Here is a 24,096-nt window from a genome sequence, read left to right as displayed (position 1 = left end):
CCAATCACAACCAATGACAATATCTATAGGCCCCATTTTCAAGATAATCAAGTTTACTTGTGCTTCATAATTTTCAGCCAACTGTAAAAAAACCTGTGGGCATATTTAGGTAATGACTTCTTCTTCACCATTGGCTACCTGAACTCTTATGGGTTGTTGTAAGTCAGTGGAAAGATAATTCAGCTTGTCCATAATGGACTTATTCACAAAATTGTGTATACTACCACTATTTATCAAAATGAACATGGCCTTTCCATGAATGCTACCCTTCATACGAAGTGTTTCAAGGCTCTTAGAACCTGTCCAAGCATCCATGGAAATGGAACAACTAGTGGCAGTAAGTGGCTCATCATAAGTCCCACCTAGGTCGAAAGGAACACTCCCACCTAGATCAAAAGAAAAAGAGTCAACCGGATCATAAAAGTACTCTTGCTCAACTTCTTCCTTAAAATCATCAATTTCAATAGTAGGTACAGTTGCATTAGCCTCATCAATATCATCGTCAGAATCCTCAAAAACTAACATACTATGAACCTTAGCTTTTGCATTTTTGTATACACACTTTGTGACATGATCAAGTATATACTTTTCCCCACATTTGAAGCATAAGCATTTTTTCTTTCTTTCTTTATAGAGGTCCATAGAAATAGACTTGGGATTCATATTGACTAAAATAGATTTAGGCTTGTTGTCCCCTTGTTTGAAATTAACTTTAGAACTATTTGTTGTCCTGAAATTGCTTTGAGATCTTGAAGCATTGAATGGTGGATAAGTCAGCACTCTTAAGCTCCCACTTGGCGCATAATTGCTACCATAAACATTGACAACTTGTCCATGTTTGAAAAAGTCCTTGGCTGTCCATAACTAGGCTGAAATGATGTCCATGTTTGAAAAAGCCACCTTCTTGACCGCTATGCGGCCCGAGATCGTATTCCAAGCATTAATCTCGACTTTGAGCTTCAACAGTTCTCTATTAAGGAAGGGGATGATTTGAAAATCAAGCTGGTTGAATATAGAATACAGGAGACAAAAAGAAAAAAGAGAATAAGACAAATGTATCTAAGGAAGTCAAAGGTAAGGAAAAGGCCAATGTGGCCTCTAGTGTAGTTAGAGGAGCTCTCAGATACAAAGGCTGATGTATTATGTGCAGTTGATTACGATGCCCTTGTATGTCAAATGCAGGATATGCAGATTACCAAGGCTGATGTGATTGATACACTTTTGTCAGTTGATGATGATGTCACTCAAACTTGGATTGTAGACTCTGATGCCTCTTTCCATGTAACTCCTTGCTTGAAGTGTTTTGCTATGTCCAATGTAGGCAGTTATGGAAAAGTATATCTTGGAAATAACCATGCTTGCAGCATTGATGGGATAGGCACTATACACTTGCCTTTGGATAATGGGCAAGAGCTTGTGTTGAAAGATGTCAGATATATCCCTGGCATCGAGAAGAGTTTACTATCTGTTGGACAGCTTGACTTGCATGGTTACACTACACTGTCTGGTGGTGGTTGGTGAAAATTTGAAAAAGGGTTCCATGTTGATTGCAAAAGGAACCAAGAAGGGCACTTTGTATTCTCTGCACTGTAAAGCTTTGAATGGCAAGTTTCTTACAGTTGCTGAAATTGACTGTCATGTGAATTGTGGCACAAGAGATTAGGCCATATGAGCCAGAAAGGACTTAATGTCCTTACCTCTTTGAAGAGGGTTGATGGAAAAGGCTCTAAACTTGATTTTTGTAATGACTGTTAGTTTGGAAAGCAAATATAAAATTCCTTTTACTCTAGTGTCTCCCGTAAGTCCAATGTATTGGACTTAGTGCATTGTGATGTAGGTAGTATGCCCCTGAAATCATTGGGTGGTACTGCATATTGTCTCTTTTATTGATGATTGTTCCAGGAAGATTTGGGTTTATTTGTTGAAAAAGAAAAGTGAAGTGTTTGTTGTTTTTAAAACTTTTCATGCATTTCTAACCACTCAGACAAGTAGAAAGCTTAAATGCTTGAGAACTGATAAACGGAGTGAGTTCACATCTACCGAGTTTAAGTCCTTTTGTGACTTGCATGGAATCAAGAGGGAGCTTACAACTCCTTACAACCCTTCTTCAAATGGGGTGGTTGAAAGATATAATAGGACTTTATGTGAGAGAGTGCGGTGCATGCTATCCACTACTAATCTGTCCCATGAATTTTGGGGGGAGGCACTTAAAACCACAGTTCACATTTGCAACCGCACTCCAAACAGATCCTTAAATAATGGCATTCTTGAGGAGGTTTGGTTTGGCAAATTAGCCTCATATGACCATTTACGGATATTCGGTTGTGATGCTTTTGTGCATGTTAGAGATGAGCTAAGGAATAAAGTTGACCCGAAATCCACTAAAGGCATTTTCATGGGCTATGGTAATGAGGGTGAATTTGGCTATAGAGTGTGGTTATCACAGTCTAAGAAGATTGTTTGCAGCCGTAATGTTGTGTTTAATGAGGCAAAGTTGCTTAAAAGTACTTTAGCCTCTAATAAAGACATGAAAAATGTCAAATTTAAGAATTTGCAACCATCTATTACTTCAAATGATGAGCCTCATGATGCTGTGCCACAGGCTGAAACTAATGATCAACCGGTTATTTTTAAGGCAGATGATGATGAACAACAAATAGAAGCACAAGGAGGTCATGGACAACAAGATAGACTTGTTGATTATGAAAATGCAAGTGTTGGTAATGAAAATCAAGGTGCTGTATAGCATGAACACCATACTGAAAATGGCATACAGTAGCCAATAAATGCTGAAAATAACATGCCTCCAGATGTAGATCGGATTCCTCAGAATGTAGATCATTGGGTACGCAGGTCTACACGCTTAAGAAGACAGCCACATTGGTATGACCCCTCTTTGCACTATGTGATGCTTACAGATGAGGGTGAGCCTCTTACATACAAAGAGGCCAAGTCATGCAAATTCAGCAGTAAGTGGGAGCTAGCTATGAAAGAAGAGATTAAATCTCTGTATGCTAATAATACTTGGGATCTTCTGTTGTTGCCCAAAGGAAAATAGCCTCTTCCAGACAAATGGATTTACAAGGCAAGACTGGTTGCCAAAGGGTATGCACAAAAGGAAGGGATTAACTTCCAAGAGGTCTTCTCACTTGTTGTGAAGATGACCATTCTACGTGTGTTTTTTGCTCTCACTGTTGTATTGGACTTAGAGTTGTACCAAATAGATGTGAAAACAGCTTTTCCACATGGTGACATGGGTTAGAAAATCTACATGAAACAGTCGAGGGCTTTGTAGTTCTTGGAAAAGAGCAGTTGGTGTGTAAACCAAAACGCAGCTTGTATGGGCTGAAGCAAGCACCATGGCAGTGGTACAAAAAGTTTGATACTTTTATGCTCTCTCATGTGTTTACATGCAGCCATGCAAATCATTGTGTGTACATGAAAAATGATACAGATAGCAACCCCGTCATACTTGTTTTGTATGCGGATGATATGTTGCTAGCTGGGAAACGAAAGACTGGCTTGGATGCTCTCAGATATCAGCTGAAATCAGCTTTCTTCAAGAAAGATTTGGGGAATGCAGGACATATATTGGACATGAGGATTCGCAGGGATAGAACGCAGCACTTGTTGTTCTTATCTCAAGAGAAGTACATTGAAAAGGTACTGAACAGATTTAACATGATTGAAGCTAAGCCTCTTGGGGTGCCCTTACCTCCATATCTTAAGCTTAAGAAAGCCAACAGCCCAAAAGATGACATCGAAGCCAATGCTATGGAGTCCCTTATGCATCAGCTTGTGGCTTTCTTATGTATGCTATGGTTGATACTCGTCCAGACATTGCTCATGCAATGGAGATACAGTTTTATGTCAAATCCTAGCAAAACACATTGGGAGGATATCAAGTGTATTCTTAGATATCTAAAGGATACACAAAGAAAGTGTATTTGCTATGGGCAGGGTGCACTTAGTCTACAGGGTTATTGTGATGCAAATATGGCAGGTGACTTGGACACTCAAAGGTCCACTAGCAGATATGTCTTTATAGTTGCTGACGGGGCCGTCTCTTGGTGCTCCAAGTTGCAAAACATCGTAGCATTGAGTACTACTAAAGCTCAATATATATCAGCCCTACTGAAGCTTCTAAGGAAGCTATATGGTTTAGCAAACTTGCAAAGGATCTCAGCATGTCTATGAGTACTCCAATGTTGGAATGTGATAGCCAAAGTGCCATGCATCTGGCTAAGAATGCCATGTATCATTCACGCACAAAGCATATAAATGTGCGATATCACTTTATCAGAAAAATTCTGAAAGATGGTCTAATCACATTGACCAAGATCAAAACATAGGACAACCCTGCATATATTCTCACTAAAAGTTTAAGCAAGGCTCAGCATGAGCATTGCATACGATTAGTTGGAGTTGGTTAAAGGTTCACTTCGGACCTTTAAGTGGAAGGTTGTTGGGATGTAAAGGTCCTTCATTCACCTCCATGTATTGTACATGTGTATTATTATGTTGTACGTGTGAATGCATCCTTACAAGCCCTAAGTATAAATACATTTTATTCTTTGTGTATCAATACATTGTTGGTACACCGAAATCAGCTCGTACACTCTCTGTCACTCTTACTCTCACTCACCTGCACACTTCCCCTGTTGCAAATCTTCATGCTTCCGCTAGTCGCGCCCTCAACAAGAGCAAAGATGGAAGATCCAACCCCTAGTATGTGTGAAGCGGATATGGAGTATAATCCAAGATTTTGAAAGGATGAAGAGAGATGATCAAGGGTAGAGGTACCTGAATTCCGTCTGCTTCATGAGCCCCCTCTATTAGAGTTCATATACGCAAAGCCATTCGGATCCTGCACCTCAAAAGAAGAAACAGGCGAGGGTTTTGTGTCATTCAACTCAAAAGGATTGTACAAACCTGACACTGGACCTGAATGAAATGATGAAGTTGGATCGCCAAACGCTCCAAATGCCGTATATCCTCCATGATCGGAGAGGTGGCCAGCCTCACCAACCGGCCCAAATGTGGTAGCAAAGCTTATAGGAGGATAAACATTATCGTACTTGTTGCAATAGTAAATTTCTCCTCTGTCATGTTAGTGAAATCTAGAATAGGAGTAGAAAAATAAGGTGAAGGTGAAAGTGGAGTGTCGTTCTCCTCACCGAGTCCATAATGCCGTCTGAGGGCCTCCAGTGATGGAGAAGCCTGATAGGACATCATAGGAACTGGAGAGGAAGGCGTCTAGGACATTGTGATTCGGTTACAAGTTGTATTGTGTGCCTCGCACAAAGACTAGCTCTCCACAATATCTGCAAGATACTCTTTACAAGAGCATCGACTCTGATACCATGTGAAGAAAACTGCTAGGCTTTGCACTGAGGAAACACAAAGTGTACGACCACGACAAAAACACAAAGAGACAAACACAAAAAGCAAAACTCAAACCCTAAACGCAAAACTCAAAACTCAAACACAAAAACTTAAACCACAAACAAAAGAAGGGAAAGAAGAACACAACTCTAAAGTAAATGAATACTACAAATGAACGTAAGAGTGTACAGCTACTCAAGGGCAGAGCAGTGTGTCGAAAAGTGACATCCACCAGAGACAAATCCCAAGTCTGTGACCACCAATTGGAGTGTAGGATGGAGAGAATGCAACAAACACAGGTCTCAAGAGGACCGAGAGCACCAAGCACAAGCTGGAGAGATGACGAAGAGGGTGGGCAGTTGTCGCCTGGGAAGATGACATCAAACGCAAGATGTGGATGCAGTCGCCAACTGCCGCCAAGTGTAGAATAGGTCCAAATGCAGCAACAGAAGGTCATATAATGATGGAGATGGGCTCCTAGCTCTCGCCTACACACTCGAGGAGTAAATGCAGAAGCAAAAGGTGTGGCAACAGTGTCTAGGGCTAGACAACCACATATGTGTGGACTGATGGCTGAAATCTGCACTCAAGGGTGTGAAGCTTGCACAAACAGGAATAAGGCTGAATGGGGGCAACCTGCCTATTTATAGATGTTGAAGGGTGCCCCAAAGAATTACGGTTTTGGGGGACCACTGAAATTCTCTCAGACCGCTCCCCTTTTTAGGGTTTTTCATTAATTAAGTGTGTTTTGGGGTTGTTTTAAGAATGCTAATCAGCTTAAAAACGTGTTTTAGCTCAACACTCACCACCTATATAGTCCCCCACTTCTTCCATGTGTTGTATAGCCTACTCACCCATATGGCCTACCTCACCATTTACTCAACACCCCCTTGAGCAATTGCTATCCCCCTCTCTATCCCTAGGCACCCTATTCCACCCCCACCATGGAAGACCATCCCTTCCCTCAAACCTCAATGTATAGTGCTCTACCCCATGGTCCCACTTCTTCCTTCCCTTTCCTCGCCGACCCCCCCCCCCCCCCCAAAACCTCCACCAACCTAAGTCCCCTATGCATCCCTTAGCCAATCATCCTCCCTTCCCCTACCAACCTACCAGTCTCTCACTAGATTTAAATATATGTTTGACTACTTACCCATCTCTTGCCAACTCCACTCCTTACTATAGGATACAGATGAGAAGATTCCCCCAAGTGGACAAGATCAATCGCTCGAGACTCCAGCACAAAGGCTAAAGGCATGTATCCACCATCCATGTGTGAAAGAGATTAACACATACAAAAAGCAATAACCCATGCAAAGCCATAGTGCTTGATATGTGATGCCTTGATCTCACACAAGGATGCGAAAAGATTGCAAGAATGGTATTTAGCACAGATTACCACTTTTATGCGAGTTACTAACTACATTAGCATGTGCACGAAACTTACAAGCTATTAATCCCATCACTTGGAGATTTATCTCACCCGTGTCCTATAGTGACACAGGCCAATTCCCATCATTGCATCTCATCTTCATGAGATCCCCCTTATCATCCCCAATCTCCAACTCTCCCTCCCAATACTCCCACTATTCACCACCCTCCCTTCCCTTGTCGACCCACTGCTCCCTCTCCCTAGGTTTAAACATCAATTTCATTGCCTACCATCTATTGCCAACTCCCACCATCTCATCTCTCTCATACATGGGCTTCCAATCAGCAAACCCAAGCTCCATCCATCCCTATTGGCACTTCCACTTTTCACTAGCCTCTGAATCTTCCTACTCATAAAAATGTAGCTCAAGACACATATTTTGAGTTGGAAATGAAGCCCAAGTGATCAACACAAGTCCTCTAAGTTTTTTTAAGTCATTCAACTCTTGCCAACATGTCAATCATCTCTCCCCTCCATAGGCTTCCCCTCAGTAGCCCTAAGCTCCATCCCTTACTCCCAACACTCTCGATGTTCACCAACCTTTGAATCTTCCTACTTACCAAAATGTAGTTCTAGAAATGCATGGTAAGGCTAGGCACAAAGACCCACCAAACTAGCCACTAAGTCTTGCAAGTTTTCTCAAGCTCTAGCAACCCTAAATCCTCCAACCAACACCATCTCTAGCAAGCACCAAGAAGACCATGGCGCAAGTGATAGAAGTTCTAAGAATTAGTACTATCAAACATATTAGACTATGCATCTTGGTCTCCCTTCCCACCCCTTGTGCTCCAATTGCTTCCTACCTCAATCGTCACCCACACCTTAGGTACATTGAGCCTTGACACATTGTGCAGCTCCAACAATACCTAGCCTCAATCGCAAAAGAGTTATATCTACCCTGCACTGCCCAATACCTTACAACGCCTCTTCTCTACTCTTATCTTATAGCTACCCCCTTATTCACAACTTTCCAATCACAATAAGGGAAACATGACAAAATCCAAGCTAAAACCGTGGCAACAAACCACACACACAATGTAGCGCTTGAGTGCTGACATTGTATTGTTAAGTTGAAGTGAGTCTTACTTCCCATCAATACTAGTGATCAAGGAAATCATGAGTACTTGAAAGTTTGAAGCACAAAACCACCCCTCAAAAAAACACTTACAATCTTAGAAAGATGATTCGTGGCAGTAGCTACAAAACTAAGACTGAAGGTCAGTACTATCTCCATCAAGAAAGATTGCTCCCATCCACCACTAGGTAAAGTTAAGGCCACCCCATTCCTTTTGATTCCATACAACAACATTGCCACCCACACTGCTAAAGTGCCACCCAAGAGCTGACTTCCCGCATACAAAGGCACCTGAATCATGCACATGTATGAACATACACAATTTAGATGTGACCAAAAGATACTATTGATGATTGATTGCTTTATTGATTATATATCAAAATACCTGTGACCATGTGCATTGCCCAATTGCAGAAAAGGCAATAGTAATGGCAGGATTGAAGTGTGCACCTGAGACTGGACCAAGTGAAGATATAAGACCTACAAGGGAGAGGCCTACCACCATAGCCTGCCCCATCATCCCCCAGCCCACCATGATCGAGCCACATATAGCAAACATCAAGAAAAAGGTGCCCAACATCTCAGCGATTGCCTGTAACCAACATGCCACACACGCATACACATGCGCATACACAAAATTAATCGATGGATTAAACAAACTAAATTTTTTTCTTGATAATCACAACTACATATTGTTGTCAAAGATTTGACATACCTTGTGCACGCTTGACACCATCCAATGTTCAGAGTTTAAGGAGCCCTCAGAATCAACTTCTTCAACCAAGGAATTTTCCTACAATATATTCTTTGCCTTGATCCTTTGCACATGGAAGCTTTATATAAATTTGATAGTAAATGAGTAATCAAATTGAAGAACATCAAAACAAGGTTAGATAGAGAAACTAATCACAATTCACATACACAAGGAATGACTGGTGTACTGCAAAGTAGTCAAATTGAAGAACATTAGAACAAGGTTAGAGAGAGAAACTAATCACAATTCACATACACAAGGAATGACTAATGTACTAAGAAGGGGCTTTTTTGTTTGTCTCTAGCAAACCTAGCCTTCTTTGTCACTAGTGGACAGAAGATCCCTTCAGTGGTTATTACAAAAGCATACAAACATCCAACTAAGAGTGCCCTACTTCCATCCAATTTTCATGCTTGTTTGCTTGTCTTTCACATACTCTATCTCCTCCATAATCTCTTGGACAATGACATGGCTTCAAGGCAGGGTTTCTTCTTTTTGCATACAAGCTTCCATGCTCGTAAAAGCTAGATTTTGAGTGAGAAAGTGTCCACATGTATGTGTATTGACAAGATATTGATGACTCAAGAAGACCTAGAGAACTTGCATCAGCGAGGGTACTTCTACAACAGCCACTAAAGGGGTCTGCTATCCACCAATGGCAAAGGAGACTAGGTTGGCTAGAGACAAACTAAAAACCCCTCTAATACACTATGCATTCCTTTTGTATCTGAATCTTGATTTATTTCTTTCTCACTATGTTTCCATGTTCTTCCATCTGATTGCTCATCTACTATCAAATGTATATAAATCTTTCATGCATGAAAGATCAAGGCAAAGAAAGTATCGCATGGAAATTCCTTGACCGAAGAAGCTGATTTTGAGGACTCCTTATACTCTAAATGGTCTCAAGTGTACACAAGGTACTTCAAATCTTTAACAACAATATGAAGCTATGATTATCAAAGAAATCTTTTAATATGCTTATTCCATCACTTCATTGTGTGTGTGTGTGTGTGTGTTTGGCATATTGGTTGTAGGCAACCATTGAGATCTTGGGCACCTTCTACATTATCAAAATATGTGTAGTCTATTGCCATGGTTTCAACTTTGACTTATTCATGTTTCACTTGCTATGGACGAAGGTCACAAATAAGGGGATAGCTATACCATAAGAGTAGAGAAAAGGCATTAGAGGATACTGGATAGTGCAAGGATAGGTATAGCTTTTCTATGACTCAGCCTAGGTGTTGTTGGGGCTACACAAATGCCTAGATTCAATGTGCCTAAGGTGCAGGTGACTATTGAGATAGGAAGCAACTAGAGCACAAGGGAAGGAAAGAAAGATCAAGATGCATAGAGTGATATGCTTGATAAACCTCATCCTCAAAACTTGGATAATGAGATTTCTAAGGATAAGGACTATCAAACATATAACTATATGCATGAGTGAGCCACATGCAACAAACAGCAAGAAAAAGGTACCCAACACCTCAACAGTTGCTCGTAACCAGAATGCCACACACACAAAAACTTAATTAATGGATTAAGCAAACTAAAAATTTTCCCTAATATTTACAGCTCCATATTGTTGTCAAAGATCTGGAGTATTTTACACATACTCAACACCATCCAATGCTCAAAGTATGAGTCCTCAAAATCAACTTCCTCAGCCAAGGGTTTTCGTACAACACTTTCTTTACCTTAAAACTTTGTGCATAAAAGAACATATATATATTTGATAGTGGATGAGCAATCAAACGAACATCAAAACAAGGTGAGAAAGAAACTAATCAGATTCAAATACAAAAGGAATGACTAGTATACTATGGAGGGATTTATTTGTTTGCTTGCCTCCAGCCAATCAATCTCCGCGCTACTAGTGGACAACAAACCCCTTCAGTGGTGGTGATAGAAACACATGCAATCAGCATTTCCCAAACAACTACAATCTGACAAGAGCTAGCCATCAGCAACACTAGTAAGCATTTCATCCTTGCTGAAGAGCTTAGACAAAATCCTAAACCTCCATCTGCTTTACTAATGCTCCAATCAATGAAATGCATCCACTCCTCTTTTGCTCTATTTCACAAAAAGAAATGTTGAGTCATCTTATCATTTTTTCTACTTGTATGATTGTGCTCTTCATTCATGTTCATGACGATGCATATGCTTAACAAAATGCACTTCACTTGCACCACACTTCTGCATGTAGCAACACTGAGCATTGATGGAATGTTGGACTATACTGGCATATGGTTTGTGGTCCAATGTATGATTCCAAGAGAGATCTAAATTTGCTAATGTTTATGCCACATACCTAACTTATCCATATGACTCATAGCTCTAGAGCCCCTTTTGTCAGATATAAGAAGACAGAGGCAGTGTGTGGCTCATTTTTGTTCAGTGATTACAGGCAATTATACGAGACTATGGTGATTGTATATATGGATAACATAAGATCTTTTGGAAACACTAAGTTGCAATACAAAATTTTACCATAATCAGACAACTTGGAGTGATGAATAATCTTGAACAAGATTTGTTAACCAAAGCAAAAAAATTGCCTCTTCCATAATAATGGCTTATAATGTGCAAAGCCCTACTAACTTGTTCCAAGTATGGGTACAAAGAGGAGACACAAAGACATTGTATTTAGTAATAGCTTGGTATGAGAAAATCCCTGCTAACTTGTTCCAAGTGTGGTACACATAAGAGACACAAAGCCATTGCGTTTGGGATTGCCCTCAGGATCAAGAGTGTGGATAAGAACTCTGACATTGCTACTATCTGGCACATAGCTGCACATTAGTGTGGCCACAAAAGCCATTGCCTCAATGACAAACTTGGGACTAGCTTCTAACTAGAAGAACATTCTGTGTGGATGGAGAAGCTCTATCCCTGAGACACATAATAACCACTCTCAAGACACTAGGGGGTTATTATGTTTGTGATCATGGTCACCTCTTGGTTGTAAGCCCTACACTGAGTCAATTAGGGACAGCCATTGCATTTGGAATTGCCCTCAGGCTCAAAAGTGTGGATGAGAACTCTGAGATTGCTACTTTATGGCACAGAGCTGCACATTAGTGTGACCACAATAGCCATTGCCTCAATGACAAACTTAGGACTAACTTTTAACTAGAAGGAAACTTGTATAGAATAGATGGAGAAGCATCTATCCCTGAGACAGATAATAAATATTCTCAAGACACTAGGGGGACCCTACTCACTGTTAGGGATTAGAGAGATGTTTGTGGTCATGGTCACCTCTCGGTTGTGAGCCCTACACTGAGTCAGTGAGAAACATCAAGAGCTCCATCTGGGTCCACTCATTTCGGTCACTTTCGGTCTTATTATCCTTTAGGCTTTGTCCCTATTTTTGGGCCCTGTCCATCTTTTTGGCTCAGGGTGCCGCTCGAGTATTTTTAGGGTCTCTTTAGCATTAGACCACCTGAGAGTATTTCAGGGTTTCTTGCCTATTTATAGGCACGCCTATTAGTTAGTAATTATAACTTCTTACCTTCTCACTTCTAGCATCTACAGTGTAGCACATGGAGGGGCTGATCATTATATTCAGCTTTCATCTAGTATTCAGCTGAGTTCTCTCTTCATTGCCTTCATCATTTTTTATTGCTCAAGTGTTCATCTTCTATTACCATTTCTCACATGGTATCACAGCAAGGTGGCGTCAATACATCTCGGTTACTTATGGACTACCTATTGACCAAAGGCTATAGACCAGCAGGTGGACTTCTACTTCTGAGACACTTTCCTCCATACAAAATGAGATTAAACATACTCTCAAAGGCAAGTGGAGTCAAGACAAGCTGTAGGGCAATCCAAATAGGAGGAGGGGGAGGACAAGAGAGGATTTTCTCAGCATTTGCATTCATATCTCTTCTTTACCCTCAAAGGCTGTCATATTTCAACATTATGAAACCCAGGAGTGGCTTTATACCAGGGTTTGTTAATTATGATTCACCAGTAACAACCCTTAAGATTGGCCATTGATCTGTTTTTAACTTTTTGGCTAGTCCAGATAGTTATTGGGGATTTGCTTTGTATTGTTTGATGAGACATGTTTTAACTAATGATTGTTCCTTTTCTCTAAGAAACAAAAAAGAGAGAGAAAAAAGAATGTAAATTTTGCAAACAACAAAGTAAGGTTAGACAAACATTACTTGAAAAAAGGTTTCTCATCAAAATCCATTTTCAAAGGGCTACATATTTCTAGACAAAAAAGAAAGCATTGTAGTATTGAAATGTAGAGATTGTGATTGAACGTGCACCAAAGCCCAGCTTGCAAATTGCTTGCAATTTATACTTTTCAAACATGGTGTTGAGCCACTAATATTAGGGTTTGCACTAGTCATAAATTACAATGCATTAATCCCCAATTAGTTTTTCTGAAAATAGCCCCAAAAAGCATTTAATGTTGCATTACCTACACTAAATGGCTTTATTTTTAACAGTACAACAAATGCACTGATATCTCTATAAACAGAGTCACTTGTTTAGTGCATCCTTCATCCCTTATTCATCACACTCATCCCTAAGCCATCAGCCCTCAACCCTCATACTACTGTTCACTGCTCCATCTCAGCTTGCTACCTGTTTGGAGGGCATTGCCATCAATGGAGGATCTATCTCAGCCTGCTACCCATGACCTGTCCCAGCTGCTACAAGCTCATCCAGAAACTACACACTGCTTGGCGATATCATTCACAACAAGTAACCTTTGTTGGAGTGCTCTTTCACCTATACTCTTGTTGATCAGAGGCCCTCTTGCTGGCGCCAACTTCATCCAAACTATCAGCATTTGATTGACCCATGCATTTTGCTATTTGGGGACCATTTCCAACAAGCTACAGCCCACTGCCCATGACCTATCCCAGATGCTACGAGCTCATCTAGAGAGTGCAAACAGCCTGGTGACATCATTCACAGCAGGCAACTTGTTTTGGAGCAATTTCTCACATCCATTCTCACTAATCAAAAGGCTGCCTTGCTGTCCACAACTTCATCGAGCTTGTTGAACATGAGACCTGTATTTTTATGTTTACAGGCTGTTTCCAGCAGGCAACGTCTTCAAAGGCTGCATTTTCTCCAAGTATGGGTTGCCCTGCTGTCAGAGCCTCCTGACATTGCCTGGAGTGTTGACATGACGCAGCCTGACCTGTGTTTTCTGCTGCTGTGTCTGCGTTTTACTGGTGCCATTTTCACCTCACCGACATTGTCAAAGCCACTAGTGGACAATTGCTGCATTTAGGATCCATCTCACATATAACACACTCCAAGAACACTCTCAAACAACTTTAACCCAGCCCTAGACATGTGGATTCTCAAGGCCCCCTGATTCAATCATTCATATTTTCTGATTCATTCATTCTCATTCAGCATTCTACAAATTGTGTTCTATGTGTTATTGTACACTTCACATCTTGCGTTTGCTATACCATTTCTTACATGGTATCAAAGCAAAGATGCTCTGAAAGATCCTCACATTTTGCAAAGAGAAAATCTTGGCATTCCAAACTGCGCAAGGGACACATTCTGAGATGTCCTCCACATCCTCACTGAAGCAATCTCCTTGAGAGCCTATGCCATTGGCTTCAAGGGATTGGCATTCTCTTCCACTCCCACAATGGAAAAGGTGGAGCTTCCTCAAGACAAAAGTCTTCTACCTAGTAGGATGTATCTTCTCACGGAAGAATACATGTCTATCTTGAGGCAAAGATTAAAGAGAGCTTGACATGAAATGAGCCCCTGCGCATGTGATTCACCTCACACATCATTTTGGCATATTAGTCCACTAACTAAGTCTACAACTCAAAGGAGTATACAAAGTCATTCAGATATCTACGTTGGTGCAGTTGGTGCGGAACCAGAACCCTCAACTGAAACAGGAAACACTGATTAGGAAAATACAAGCATGCACTTACTGACAAGACCCATTTCAATGGATTGAACTTTAGAACTTGGTCAAACTAGTGGGACATTTCTTGGACACTCAAGGTTCGTGGGACTTCATTGAAGGGTTGGAACTACAACCTATCCTTATAAGAGTCAATAATGCCAAGGTATTGTCGAGCTACTGCAAGATATCATGCCCAAGTTTCACTCACAACTTCAACATTTAGACCTTATCTCTAAGCATTGGACACATTTAGTCAACCACTATGTGACTGGAAATTGTATCCGATATATATTGATCAACCGTCAGCTCCAAGAGTTCAAGTTTGTTGAGAGGAATGCCTTGATACTCAAGTTGGCAAATTTTCAGTATTTACTAGCTAAATTTGCCAAAGTTGGCCCACCAAAGTCAAATGACAATCAAGTCACTTTTGCTTTCGAATAAGCTGCCTCCCAAAAAATACCTCAATTTCATGCAACAAATCATCTCATAGCCCTAGCTACCTATCATCTATGGACTTGAATGTCTTTGAGTTTCTCAACATAGCTTGATAAGGTTCACAAGAAATCCCCTTTGCCACATTCAAAGGGGGCTCTTGTTTCAACCCCCCCAAAAGGGGAAGCAAAGGGGTGGGAAGAACAAGAAGCTGCCTTCGGGTAGCGTGGAGAAAAGTACCTCTCAAGTCCTCCCTCTTATTGAAACTAGATTGGCAAAATGTCCCTAAGAAAAATAGGTACTGCTAGCATTGCCAAAAGTCCAACCAACAGCTATGGCAATCAACAGAGATACATACTTGAGTATGCATATGTATTGGGGAGTAGTAGGCCCAATTGGTACAAGGTTGAGGTATCCTGATTCCAAGGAGAGTCATGTGGATCTCTGTAAGAGTGGAGGAGGCATTTAGTGGTCTATTGGCCATTTATGCCTTCAAATGGCCATGGAGACAAGAGACACTACCACATGTCAATAATTGGATAGTGGGGGCAAGAGAGCAAAGCAGAGGGTGACTTTAATATGGTGGAGGATCTAGAGGATACGAGAGGCCAATGCATAGAAACAAAAAGCCCCAAACTGCAAAAACAAGATTTCCTTCTCCCTTCTGCCCCAATTCAGCTTTCCCAAACTCGCATGGCAAGTTTTGCCAAGTGGCAACCTTCTAAACTGAATTTCCAACATTATCCAATCCATTAAATTAGTTTTCATAATTTAAGTTCTGAAAATTAAGTTAATACTTACATTTGAGCCAATAAAAATAATCTAACCAGTCAACAATTAAATTGGCTAAGCCAATTTATCACCCAAGTAATCTTTAGTACTCATTAGTTTGGAACTAGAATTAACTAATTGATTAAAGCCAATTCCCTAGTGTCACCACTAACACTAATGGCTAATTAATTGTTCTAACAATGGGTACTACCTAGTATCTGTCAAGACATAACTTATTACAACGTTTTCCTTTGGCATTAATTAATATCCCAAGGTCCTGGGTCCCACATTGTAAAATAATTAACTTGCATCTCGCATGTGCAAGTTGATAAACTTTTAATCAAATCCTAAGCAAAGCAATAAAATTTCATGTCCTCAAGCCAAACCACCCCCTTGAAATCCTTGCAATCATCCTCGATTGCACTGTAATGTGCCAACGTAAAACATACTCCACTAGTATTTCCCAAAAGGCATCATAGTAAAAACAACATTGGCCATTGCTACTTAACCATGCCGATACCAAACATTTGCTAAAAATTTTCAGCCAACATATAAAAAACATAAGACTCATGAAGAATCCAAGACTACTGCCAAGAACCCACAAAATACATTTCTCAATAGTATATCTCATCTATTCTGGCAAAATAACCACAACAAAGCATCGATTGAGCATTAACCAATGGTTTTACCACAAATACTGGTTTTTTTTTTAGAGAGAGAGAGACTCATGGGCCACTCCAGGTTGAGAACTCACTAAGAGAGGAAAATTTTGTGTGAGACACAATGATGGGCCACTTGAGGTTGAACTCCTAAGAGGGATTTTTTTTTTAATTAAGATACCCTAAATATTCCAATCATGATGTACTCTCATGCTCATATTTCTTTAATTTTCAAATATTTGAAAGGATATTGGGATCTTGTATTATGACTATTTTGCACATAAGATGAAAGAAATAACGTTGGGATTTGTGCTAAAATTTTAAAATAAGGCTTAGCCTTATTAAAATTTAGATTGGATACATTAAAAAGAGTAGCTAGATACAAGGATTTGACTACCATGGATTATACTAGTAGGATTTGATGATCCGTTGATGATTCCTCGCTATCTACTAGTCATGAATAAAGTTTAGCACTTGTAGATGCACTTCAAAAGCTATTACAAAGATGGAGATTTTATGAATAGTAAAATTTTGGTTTTTACTTGTGCAAATATTAGTAGAATAATCATATTTACATCTCCAATTTTTTAAGTACACATATAAAGTATCTGATGTGGGCAAAGAGGCCAGCCTTGTGGCACGTTGTCATACAAGTAAAAATAGTGAGCAAAGACTTGGCAATTCAATGCCATTTCTAGAAAATACACATTGCCTTGCAAAGATGGCATGATTTAATTTCTATTGTCATGAGTCAATTCTCTTTTTTAATTCTCTACATCTCCAATGCCCATTAAAGAGGCGCATGCGGGCCTATTTGAAGGCACATATGTGGCATATTTCACATGTTGAAACATTAGTATCCTCCCTATCAAAACTTTAGAGAGGAGCCTTAAACCCTAGCTCCCTTATGCCTTGCCCTACCAAGACCTATCACTTCCATTAAACCTAATATGAACTAAAAATCCTAACTTGATGAGAAGGAGAGCATTAGAAGAGCCTAACCCCCTTAAAACCCAAATATTTATGCCCAAAACCCTAACTAACTCAGCATCCCAAAATTCATCATCTCCAACATTTCCTCAAAACCACAAGACCCCCAAAACGCTCCCTTGCTTAGCTAAAAAGTCTCCCTTTCCAAGTAAGGCCCCAACATCCCTAAAATGATCCTTACCCATGCATCCCTAAAGTCTTTATGGATGTGGCATACCATCTCATATTATTATGTGTTTATACTCGATGATAAAGATTGAAGTGTTAGGATTTTGTAGGGAGGATTTGGGCAGCTTTGTGTGTATATGCTTCACAGAGAGAGAGAGAGAGAGAGAGAGAGAGAGAGAGTGTGTGTGTGTGTGTGTGTGTGTTTTTTACGAAAAAGAGAGAGAGAGAGAGAGAGAGAGAGTGTGTGTGTGTGTGTGTGTGTGTGTTACAGCTCCACATTTGTTGAAAATCACCTTGGCAAGGATCCTTAGCTATTGTGGCACTATATCAATAAGCCATGGGGTTTGCAATGCCTTTATACATGTTTTGACTTTGAAATGAGAAGGCATGAATCATGCATGTTCATAGGAACCATTCATATGAGTGTAGGCTCATGGACAACATCAATGAAATGAACCATTTAGAACGTAAGATTGAGAACATTAATTTAAATAGATATTTAATATGGTAATTAACTCTTTGTATGAAAAACATAAGAGACATAAATGTAGACTTGCATTGAATTTAATAATAGTTTGAAGTCCATTATGAAAGAAATGCAAGGGTTTACGAATGTTGAAACCTTAGAACACTCTACCAAAACACTAAGCCCCATGGCCCCAAAAATAATAACCCCCTTAAAAATATCTCTCTCTGTGCAAAACCCTAAACACCCTTCTCTCACCAAAATATGGAGCTTGGCGAGCCTTATAGAGGTGGTGGATTGGATGTGGAGGTCTACGCCCTGAGATGCCATAGGCCACAAGTTGGCAGGAGAAGAAGAAGAAAAAATTAAAAAAGCATGCAATTGGAGGAGATGGTGATTGATATCATAAGGACATGTATTTTTGAAACCGCACTTAACATGTGGATTAATTTTTAACCACACGATTAAGTAAATTTTTCACATGTGAGGTGCAACTGGGATTAGAGTGAATTTACAAGCCTGGGACCCGAGAAAATCACGAGATGTCAAAGGCAAAAGTTACTATAAGCTATATTGCACAAGTACTTGGTGGTATTTGGTGTCAATTGTTGGCCTAGTTCATTCATTTGGCCATAAGAGCCAATTGGTGACACTTGAGATGTGGTGCTTAATGGTACCTAGCGCCGATCTAATGATCAAAAATGGCACAGAGAGACACGGGAGTGGAAGATGCCTAGCCAATTTAATTATTGGCTAGTCAAATTATTTTTCTAGACACCAAAATAATTATTAGATTAATTTTCAATAATTAAAGAGTAAAATTTTATTTTTAATGATACATAATGTTGAAAAAACCATTTGAGAAGGTTGCCACTTGGAAAACTTGCCCATACAAGCTAGTAAAAGATTAAAGAAGAGGAAAAACGAGATCACTCTTGCTATGGAAAATGTAGGAGAGCTGTGAGTAGCCATGGCCAACCTATTTTCAGCCATTACAACCAGCCATGAGTGAGTTTTGAGAAGGCAATTGCAAATTCGGACCCTCCACAACTCGGCGATTGCATCTAGGCACAAGGTGACATCTGATTTGGATGTTTCAGCTGTAGGTGACAGCATTTAATGTTGTTGTGGCAAGGCAACACCTACATTTAACTGATTTTTAGTCATATTTTGCGACAAAACTCTAAATTTTCTCTCTACAACTTTCTCTCTCATCTCCCAACTATTTCATAGCCTTGCTCCAAAGATCTCAGCATTTTAGACCCTTGAAGGCTAAGAAATTGCAAATTTCTCTACTGTAAACCCTAATTTACAGCAAAAATTGGGGTTTAGTAGCAACCACGGGAAGCGTGCCAAAAATTGAAAGCTCTAAGCCTTGGATTTTTCAAGGCTGAAGGTGAATTTCAGCTGAATTCAGGTGGACTAGCCAGCCATTGAATTTAGGGCATTTCCATCGTCTATGAAGTGGGTGAAAACCAATTGATTGCCCGAATCAAGGGGCAAATCAGATTGAAGACTTACTGGTCACTTTGGACAACAAGGGGAGTTTGGATTGCGAAGGGGATCGGGAGAATCCCATTGTAAATCAACTTCTTCTTCAATAAAGCTAAAGAAATACCGAAAGGGGCGCCAATTTTGGGGCCAATCGGGTGTGCATTATCCTAGATCAATAGGTAAATTTGTATTTTCTGATTTGTATTTATTGTTTGCTGCTATAATTAAGTTGTAATCACGGATTTACCACCTATCCACGGAAGGAAGGCTGGTTACAGTTGATGAGAGGCAAGGGCGAGAGGTAGGCAAAGGACACAAGTAGTAGGTGGTAGGAGAGAGTAGCAATGGTAGTTGAGTGATAAGCAATAGTAGGTGGTATGCTATTAAAACATGTTATCTACACAACCAACTAAATACAATTGAAAACTAATGATCATCACTGAAAACCAACGACCTATAATCAATCTCTAATGATCATAGACTAATGCATACTGATGCATACTAGTGCAAATATATAGTCTCAGAGTTGGAATGTCAACCATGCCCCAACTACAATGACTAGTACACTAAATAGTGACCTTATGGCAAACATATTGTTAGCACAATACCCTTGATGTATGCTAAATGCACACGAGATCCACTATACACAAGAGCTTCCACTAAAGGAGTAGAAGTGCTATCTCCCCCTTGAGCATCACGAAATGCTTTGAACCAATACTCTACTGAACCTGACTGAGCCCGATCCAAAGTCAGCTCTGACTAAAAAGCCTCAAGGTAAAGCTGCAACAACCAAGGATAGTCTGCCAAGTCATCCTCTTCCATCCACTTAGCATCCATTGATGAATACTTCTATAACTTCACCAGATACCTTCTAGAAACTTTACCTTTGATCTATCTCTAGTTATATACCAAAATCTGCTCAAGCACCAAAATCTCATCCAACTCCTCAACCTCCCTGAATTTGAGTAGATACATCCTCACGCACATCACCATGAAAAGGCCTCAACAAGCTTACATGAAAGACATTGTGTATCCACCAACGTGGAGGTAATTTCAGCCTATAAGCAACATCGTTGATCCTCTCCAACACCTAAAAGAGCCCATAGTATCTCACACTAGCTTTGGATACAACCTCTCTCTACCTTTTACCTTTTTCAGCCTTGTCTTTTCAAAACACAACAATATATAATCTCCCTCTACAAACTGCAAAGCACGTCTATGGCGACCAATTGCCTTCTTTTGCTTCTCTTGAGATCTCTCAGAGGATACTTAGCCTTTGCCTAGGTTGCATCAATGTTTTCTACATACCGATCAGCCTCAAAGATCTTGTCCTTTGTGTGCAAAATAGGGGACACTTTCTTGCCACCTTTCACAATCTCAAGTGGAGCTTTGTCAGTCGAACTATGCACTATATTCTTATATGCAAACTCTACCGAATGCAAATATTGCTCCCACTATAACTTATGCTTAAATACATGGCATCTCAAGAGATTAAGCACTATAGATTTTCCCTCTTCTGACTGACCATCTGTTTGTGGATGGAAGGACAAAGAAAATTTCAGCATAATACCCATATTTTCAAACAGTTCCTTCTAAAATAAATTGGTCATCCAAGGGTCTCAATCATTATTGATCGACTCCGGCATGCCATGATACTTAAAAAACATGTTGCAAAAATAAGTGTATCATATGATCAACCTTTATCTTCTTCCTCACCGGAATGAAATGGACTTGCTAATTGAACCTACAAACAATTATCCATATCCCATCATTCCCCATAGCAATGCTCTTCCAAGGCCTATCTGAAATAGGCAAGGGCTGCAATAAACCCAACATCGTTTCCTATCATACTTCACTTTCTAACATATGATGCATGTCCTAACAAACTACTCAACATGATGTCTCAAAGAAAGTGACTCTCACTAATCAATTTAGGCCTCAATTGATTTGTGACACAAAATCATCCATGCATCATCAAAATCCCATCTCTGAGCACAAAGTGCTCATGTCTCTAGCCATTGCAAAGCTGATCATATACATTCCCAAAGTTTGAATCAATAGCATGCTGATCTTTCATGGCATCCAACTCAAAGTGATAAGCTATCTTCGGCAAATCCTCTAGTCTAATGCGAATTTGATGATACTCATTTTTCAAAATTATATGGCTAAATATGACTGCCCCTTGCAATATATCCATAATATCACGGATCAAAGGTATTGCAAACCAATTCTTTATGCTGATTTTATTCAAAGCACGATAGTCAATGCACGTACGCCATCAACCTATTAAGAGTCTTCCTAGGTGCGGCCACGTCAATAGTGCCATGTGGCAAGCTACCACGTGGCAATAGTCGGACTGTAACAACAATCCAACCAGCACGATAGTCAATGCACGTACGCCATCAACCTATTAAGAGTCTTTCTAGGCACGGCCACGTCAACAGTGCCGTGTGGCAAGCTGCCACGTGGCAGTAGTCATGCGGACTGCAACAGCAGTCCGACTGCATCTAATGCAACAGACCTGATCATTTATGGGCTTTACTTTCATCCTATACATAGGCCGACTTTCCAGCAATCTTTGTGCATTGTCTCTGACAGATTTCAGCCTGTTGACTGCGGAGATTGCTCTCCAGGCTGACGGAGATCGAGATCCTCGAGGTGTAGACATACCCATATATTTTCTCAGCACCCGTGTATAATTCTACATCCTTATACAGCATTCTTCACTACAGATTTTTTGTGTTTCACTATCTCTTTCTCTCTCTCTCTTCTCTCTCTGTTCACTCTGTCATGATCATTCACTTCTGCATTGCTTCAGTGTGACATGGTATCAAAGCACTGAAGGTGGACCTATCTGAAGAGGAGTTTTCAGCGCAACACAAGGTTGTGTTTTCAGCATTCAAGTGTGAGCAGGTGGGTTGCGCATCAAAACAAGGCTGAGGCGAGCATGGGCGTGTGAGAAAAGAGAAGATTTATTGAAGCTACTGCTGTTTTTGCTGTTAGAGAAGGAAGAAGGCTGCGTTTTTGGCCTTCAGGTGCAGATTTTATCTTTTCATCGCCTCCCGCCGGTGAAGAAGGAACCGGATGAGCGAACCTCAGTCCTAGCAAGCTGTATTTTCAAAGTCAGAGGGGGCTGCTTTTTGTGTTTTGTACACGCATTTTAGGTGAAGATGTCTTCCGAGGCTAAGATAGAATTTTAGGTTATCATGGACCGGAAGGTGCCCATCCTACCGGCTCTTCCTTTATATCAAAAGCTCGATGGTGAGAACTATCGCATCTAGCCGGTCATGATGCTTGCCATATTGGAGTCTTATGATTTGACGCAGCTGGTTACAAAGGCTATCAATCGTCCTTCTTTGCGAGATGGGTCCAAACTCTCTTCCAGTGATGAGAAGGCAGAGTTGGCAAAGGCTCGGGCACATTGGGATAAACTCAACGCTCACATTCACTCGTTTTTATCTCTCTCGTGTACTACAGCTGTTATCTCTCATATAGAGCATTTGACGGTGGCTAGGAAGATATGGCTGGAGTTGCATCAGATGTATAATCAGATGACCGTCATGAAGCAAGTTTCTTTGGAAGTGCAAATGAGGACTATGAGCATCAACAAGTCATCATCCAAGCGAAAGCATATCAACAAGCTAAGGTAGCTTTAGATGCAGGTTCAAAACGTAGGGAAGGTGATCACTTCTGAAGATATAGCAATAACTCTTCTTTCACAGTTACCGCCTCGTTTCAATGGTTTTTATTCCGCCTTGATTGCTTCAGAGAGGTCTGAGACTCTTCGATGGGAAGAATTGGTTCCTATGGTCTTGGACCAAGAGGAGCAACTCAAAGGAACCAATGCTTCAAAATTTGAAGCTTTGGTTGGTCAATCCTCTCAGAAGAAGGGGAAGAACCAAAAGAAGAAGAAGGAAGACAAATCTAAGAAGGACAAAGACAAGGCATCTACTTGTCACGTTTGTGGCAAAACATGTCACTTGAAGAAGGATTGCCCTGAAAAGGAGAAGAAGGAGAAGGAAAAGAAGGAGAAATCTTCAAAGGATTCCGAAGCAATGGCTACTCCCTCATCAGTTGCTTTCCTCCATTTGGAGGTGGTTGAGGATTTGACCCTACCAGCTTCTGATGCTGCATTGACCGCCCCATTTACTCGGGAGTGGATTGTTGACAATAGCGCCTCTAGGCACATGACTCGTTCTTCAACAAGTGTTACTCATTTGCGGCCTTCTCATGATCAGATTCTTATTGGAGATAGTGTTAGATATAATCAATGCCCCACCCTCATTAGGTGCTACCAATGATCCATGATGCTCAAAGTTGTAAGGCCCCCATTATGAGGAGAAGCCAAATGTGAGCCCGGACATTGGTTGAGTCCTGACTTGTATATCAGATGAGGTCTATGTGACCGGATGGCAAAAAGGTGACTGTTGTGGGTCTAATCTTTGGGTTAGATGGAGTGGTTAAGCTGGTAGCAACTCGAGGCACATTGCATTGAGTTGCGTGGTAAGGGAGTTAAAAGGGGCCCCTATTGTGGGGTCCGGGGGCCGCGGAAG

The 24,096-nt window shown here is 40.6% G+C and overlaps 1 protein-coding gene across 4 annotated transcripts in view; it reads right to left on the bottom strand.

The window, feature by feature from the left end:
- Positions 1-24,096, bottom strand: part of LOC148027850 (aquaporin NIP1-1-like) — a 100,432-nt gene that overhangs the window by 4,254 nt on the left and 72,082 nt on the right. Inside the window, exons 2-4 of one of the 4 annotated variants that reach the window (XM_087689562.1) lie at positions 8,608-8,725; positions 8,278-8,484; positions 7,986-8,183 (exon numbers count right to left, since the gene is read on the bottom strand). In XM_087689562.1, coding sequence (XP_087545688.1) covers positions 7,986-8,183; positions 8,278-8,484; positions 8,608-8,628 — 426 coding nt within the window. In that variant the 5' untranslated portion in view covers positions 8,629-8,725. The remainder of the gene's footprint in view (positions 1-7,985; positions 8,184-8,277; positions 8,485-8,607; positions 8,726-24,096) is intronic. The other 3 variants (XM_087689563.1, XM_087689560.1, XM_087689561.1) reach the window with 3 other exon arrangements.

Source organism: Lygodium microphyllum, chromosome 12 (genome assembly GCF_053477565.2).
Source record: "Lygodium microphyllum isolate KBCC chromosome 12, Lygodium_microphyllum_v1.1.10, whole genome shotgun sequence".
Classification (NCBI taxonomy): Eukaryota; Viridiplantae; Streptophyta; class Polypodiopsida; order Schizaeales; family Lygodiaceae; genus Lygodium; species Lygodium microphyllum.
The sequence above is the reverse complement of the archived record's forward strand: the minus strand, read 5'-3'. Positions and strand labels throughout refer to the sequence as shown.